Source organism: Nannobrachium achirus (assembly GCF_963921795.1).
Source record: "Nannobrachium achirus genome assembly, chromosome: 7".
Classification (NCBI taxonomy): Eukaryota; Metazoa; Chordata; class Actinopteri; order Myctophiformes; family Myctophidae; genus Nannobrachium; species Nannobrachium achirus.
In genome coordinates this window covers 45,869,274-45,875,273 of record NC_137816.1, presented here as the reverse complement: position 1 = coordinate 45,875,273, position 6,000 = coordinate 45,869,274, and the positions used below count along the sequence as shown (strand labels likewise).

General features: G+C 41.5%; 1 protein-coding gene across 1 annotated transcript in view; it reads right to left on the bottom strand.

Moving 5' to 3' along the window:
- Positions 1 to 225: 225 nt before the first annotated feature.
- Positions 226 to 6,000, bottom strand: part of mpped2a (metallophosphoesterase domain containing 2a) — a 95,326-nt gene continuing 89,551 nt past the window's right edge. Inside the window, exon 7 of the mRNA XM_080729737.1 lies at positions 226 to 535. Within this exon, the coding sequence (XP_080585863.1) occupies positions 417 to 535 (119 nt within the window). The 3' untranslated portion in view covers positions 226 to 416. The remainder of the gene's footprint in view (positions 536 to 6,000) is intronic.

Here is a 6,000-nt window from a genome sequence, read left to right as displayed (position 1 = left end):
GATACAAAAAACAAACAATGGCATCCATTGTCCGGCCAACACGCGCACACACAAAAAAAAATTATACAAATTCACAAAGCATTAGTTTATCTTACAGATCCGACCAATATCTTATCAATAGCAAGATTGTTTAACCACGTAATCCCCCCCCCCCCTCTCAACACCCCCCGAAGCCCACCCAACGCCCTTCTCCAACACCCACATAATTCTCAACCCCAAAACGACAGCTTAAAGACCAATATCATTTTTTTTTATTAAATTTTTTCCCCTCAAAAGAAACACTTAGAATTCTTCTTTTGACTTATTTATAGAAAAAACTAAACAAAACAACAACTGTAGTTTATTTCTGGCTGCTTCCCTCATGCCCGCCCCGTCGCCCCAACATGGCGGCGGGGTTTTTTCTGTGACGCCGCGTTTCATGAGCTGATGGGGTTGGGCAAGTCAAAGACGATGGGAGGGTTGGTGGGCTGGAAACTGACCGTGCACGTGGAGGCGTTGATGAACGTCGTGTAGCCGTCCGTCATTATCCCATAGCCTGGAGGAGGGGTGAGGCGGGGGAGGGGGAGAAAACGCACGTTAGCAAATAACGCCATGGAACAACCATACACACACACACACAGAGAGAGAGAGAGAGAGAGAGAGAGAGAGAGAGAGAGAGAGAGGAAAGCCTGGTAGACACAGAGATAAACAGGCACATAAAAATGGAAGGATGGATGGATGGATGGATAGTGAAAGAGTGGAACAACATTTTATAAGGGAATTAACTAAGGATGGTACGATATGAAAATATCATATCACGATTGTTGTGACAAAATAAATCGCGATTTACGATATTATTGCGACGCGTTGTGAGCTTGTAGATCGGCAATTTTTTGGCAAAGACATTTGATAGGGAGTGAAAAAAAGATTGTATCAAGCAGGCCTAGAATTTCATCGTTTTAGGGGCACAGCCATTTGGCCTTTGGTGGTGTCAATTCTTTTAGGGCACAAAGGCCAAATGCTAGGGCAGGAAGGCCATCAAATAAAACAAAGTTTAGTCCATTGAAATAATTCATTGAATTTAAGGGTGAAGGATGATTTTGAAATGTAGACTGAAGTGGAAAAAAAAATTAAAAAAAAGATAGTAAGTACGAAAGCTGAGAAGGAGAAGGCGTAGATGGAGCAATTCATAACCCATTTTTCAAAATTGCTTTAAAAGTCAAGTGTAATTATTGTTATTATTTCTATGGCCATTTCTGAACTTTTGTCTACTTCCTTACCTTCTTCACTTTCTACTTTTTCCAAATGATGGCTTTGAACTTTACAAAGCACACAAGATAATTAGAGACAGTGAGAAGAATTGTCACATTGACATCATCCACCGGTCAGTATTAATTTGCTTAATGTCAGTGTTAATAGAGCTGCGAAGACCCTGGAACAACATATTTTGAGATGGGGGTACTCGGTGCCGTGCTGTGAGCTTGTATATCTGCTATTTTTGGAGCTGTGTGCAGCTCCCTATACGTGGCTGTGTGGGTCTGTGTGTGTGTCTGTGTGTGTGTCTGTCTGTGTGTCTGTGTGTATGTAGCCTGACTTCGGCGCGTAACTAGTGCCGCACCATTTACGCCACTCGCGCAATATATATATCAAAATGTGCGGCTCGGCCGGGAATGGTGTTCTATTACCTTTCGTTCCGATCCGCCTTACCATGCCGACGCTTAATTGTCCCCATTGACTTATAATGGGACAATGCAAGAAATCACTTTCAAGTATTTTTCTCTCGTAAACCATAGGAGCTACAGTTTCAAACCTCGGAGAGGAGATTCATAATGATTTTAAGAATGAATCGAAAAATAATTACATCACTCGGCCTCATGGTGGCGCTATAACGGCCCACTTTACGTTTTGCCCCGTAACTCTTGAACCGTAGATCGGAAAATTAAAATTCTTTTTTCCCTGGTTTCCTTGGGTCAAGACGCATCTCCCCATATAGGCCACGCCCATTTGCGCCAGGATAGATTTTCCGCCATCTTGAATTTTCTCCAAAACACACTTTTTGCTCCTTTTTTCCTACATATTTTCTTCAAATGTCACAAAAATCGGTACACATGATCTACACACACACACACACACACACACACACACACACACACACACACACACACACACACACACACACACACACACACACACACACACACACACACACACACACACACACACACACACACACACACACACACACACACAGCTCCACTTCACACGGGTGTGATTTTTCAATAGCTAAAGCATACAAGATAATGGTTAAAGTGGTTAAAACCTAAAGCGACAAAGACGCGTACAACGCCAATGTTATTTTGTGGTGTTGAAGAGACAGCTCCAACAACAGAGGGGGGATGAAACACACCTCCAGTAGGACTGATGGGTGGAGGCCAGGGGGAGTGAGGTGGGTGGAGGCCAGGGGGAGTGAGGTGGGGAACTGGCCTGGTGGGTGGAGGCCAGGGGGAGTGAGGTGGGGAACTTCATCTGGTGACCAATGAAGCTTATCTTCATATCAGGGCAATAACCACTCTTTCCTGTCTCTCCCCCTACGCCTTCAGCCCTCCATTCCTCATAGACAGCCATCGCTTTTAAATTACAGCATCAAGCCCATCCCCCTGTTCCCAACTACACTAGCAACTACAAATAGGGCTGTCACAATTACTACATAACTAGTAAGACACCTGAGGGTGACATGCGACCTCAGGGTGACATGCGACCTCGCCCTAAAAGGCGAGGTCGCTCCAATTTTTGGCCATCTGGCCATTCATGATAGTTATGTTTCATGATAGTTATATGTCCTTAATATTAATAACATAATATCCTTAAAGGTGATACACCATGCATTTAAAAAGTATTTATGTCATATTGTTTATGTCCCAAAAACGTTTTTCAAAAGTTTTGAGGCTAAATTACCACTCCTGAATAGAGAGCCTCTCTCATTTTTGAATGGCTCTCAGAGCATTTCAGCTGCAGTACCATCTTTGGCCTGAACTGCGCCACCCCCCCAAAATCCTTTTGAAAAAACTTTTTTTTTTTGAAAAAACATTTTTTTGGAAAAAAACATTTTTTTTTTGGATTTTTTTTGTGATGACGTCACAATCGGCAGATGACGTCACAATCGGCAGCAAATCTGAACAGCCTGTTTTGAGAACCCGTGGGATACTTTTAACCTTCGCCTTCTCAAAACCAGAGAAAGGCACATCGGTCAGAAATGGGACTTTGTGAGGATAGAAGGTGCTAGTGGGACCCCAAAAAAAGGTTTTAAAAAAGGAAAAGTGAAATTTCATGGTGTATCACCTTTAATAATGTCCTTAATATTGACAATATAGGAATCTCCATATATGGCCATAAAATGTACGTAAGTAATGTCAGGCAGGGCCTTGGTGAGTTAGGGCCTTGGTTTGATGCCTGTGGATCTCCATATCTATCGATGTTCTTTTTTAAGTATAAAGTTGTCTATAGGCCTATCAGTCATTTCTTTGTGTATTTAGGTCATGTGTCACATCTGCCATGTGCAACTTCAAAGCCTAAAAGCCAAACAGAAATGTAATTGTCAACGACAAAAACACAATTAAATCGTTAATCGCAATTATTTGAGTGACAATTGATTGGCATGTAAAATGTCATAATCTTGACAGCCCTAACTACAAAACAAGACGGGGTCTAATAACGGTGTTGCTCCCAGTGCATCTCTGACATCATATTGATGATGTCAGGTGTGTTGGTCATGCAAGCCTTTTATTTTCTCTCTGATCGGAGCCCCTTTATAAAATGTAAATTAAATATATATACTGGGTAGTGGGTACATATTTACAGTGTATAAATATAACATGAAAAACATATTACATTACACTTTCTTTTTGCTTGGAAGTACTACAGTAGGTTGTCACGAAAAACAAGGTGCTCAAAACAGGTGCTCGCGCACATAATTTGGGCAAGTGGAGTTTGCTTTCTGATTGCTTGAAAGGCAAAATGGTATTTTTTATTTATTTTTTTTTTTTGCATTTTCCTTTCCTTCCTTTTCCTTTTTAGAGGGTTTATAGAGACTGGGAAGCAAATGTATTTTGTTCACCATTAACACGATATGAGACATACTGTATCTGTCCATGAACATAATCAAAGGTTCAGAGAGTGCCATCTCTCCCCCAGTCTCTGAAAGATGCCTTTTTCTTCTTGGTTTGTGTCTGATTGTAAGAGCTGCTATAATACACTTTACACTTGGGGATGAATAATGAACCTACACATAAATTGTATTTATTTTTTTGTTCTATTTAGCCTGTTCTCTGTCCCTTTCCTCTCACTCTACCTCTGTCTTCTCACAGAATACTACAACATTATGGAGCGAGCACTAGAAAGAATATTTCACCCACTGACTGCTTTACACCTGGAAACCTGTGATGTGACAAATAAAAGGTATTCCGTGCAATGGGCACGATTCACCAACCTACTTACGAACGTTCTTATGAAGAAATTTGTTCTTTAAGAAGATTTTGCATACACCAATGTTTTCTTAGCTTTGATTTGTTCTTATGTTAAGAAAAGAATCTACGCACACGGCAGAGCACTCTTAGGGTGGCCTTTTAGTTCTTAAGTGTGACATGTTGTGCAAAAATAATTTATTCTTTAAGTTTATTCAATTCTACAGTTGTATAATAATATGATTTAAATCATCAAAATATTTGTATCATATCTTTAGAGCAGTGGTTCTTAAAATGTGGTTTGGGGACCCCCAGGGGTCCTTTAGGAAGTTCCAGGGGGTCCACAGTAAAACGAAGAAGGGTTTTACCATTTTAAGTATAGATGTATACTCTACTGGGAGTTCGGGTGGCGCAGTGGTACAGTAAAGTACATGCCTTGCCCACCACTGCGGAGTCTAGAGTCCAACATCTGTATCAACACAACTGGCCCTGTAACATATCGATGGACAAATGCTTTTGAAACCTTAAGTGTCAAACACTGAAAAACAAGCGGCGGTCTAATAATGGCATGGCTGCCCTGAGAATCTCTTAAATCAGGGGTTCTCAAAGTGGATTCCAGGGACTTTTGGGTTCCTTTATGGGGCATACAAGTATGTAACTAACAGTATAGAAATGGAACCAAATGGACCCTAACAGGTCTATTTGGTTCCATTTGTATACTGTCAGAGTTAAGGCAATGTAAAGGTTTGAGAAACACTGTCTTAAGTTATACCGATGATGTCAGTTTAGAATAAATATGCAGTTTGGAGTCCCGACCTCTCCAAAAAGACAGCCTTTCCTAGTGATATGTTAAAGGGATGGGAAACCCCGCCTCTTTATTTGTTTTATAAGACTTGAGAATATGAAAAGAAAACTAAAATGTAGGCGTGGTTATCTGCTGTTGTGGGGGGAGGGGCGGAGTAATGCGTGCATAATATCGTTGTGTTCTGAAAGTGTAGCCACAGAGAGAAGCTGTTCGCACTTGTTGCATTTGCATTTCGGAAACAAATTTTAAAACCAGCCATTGGAGGTGTAAAAAGTATAAAGATTCGGCAACTCCGTGTTCTATAACCAGTTAAAATGTGCAAGTATTTTACAAACAGGCTGTCTGAGCTTTTATCCATGGCTAACTTTCTCCAGCATTGGACTGTTTACCGGAGCAGAATGGACGCTAGGCGCTAGCGCTGTTGGCTATATTTCCTGACTGTGTAGTGTGTGTGTGTGTGTGTGTGTGTGTGTGTGTGTGTGGTACTACACACAACGTCCACATGCACGAAAAATAGCTGCGACGCTTTCGTGACGCTTCCGTGACGCTTACGTGACGCGTTGTGAGCTTGTAGATCGGCTATTCTTTACATTTACGAGTACATTTTGAATCCTGGACGTTTACTTGTAACAGAGTGTTTCTACATCGCAGTATTAATATACTTCCAACATGTAACAAGTGTTACTTTCCACCACTGAGTCGAACAGCAACAGCCCTGCCCCACGGTCGAGACAGCAGCCGCATAGCGTTCTCTGG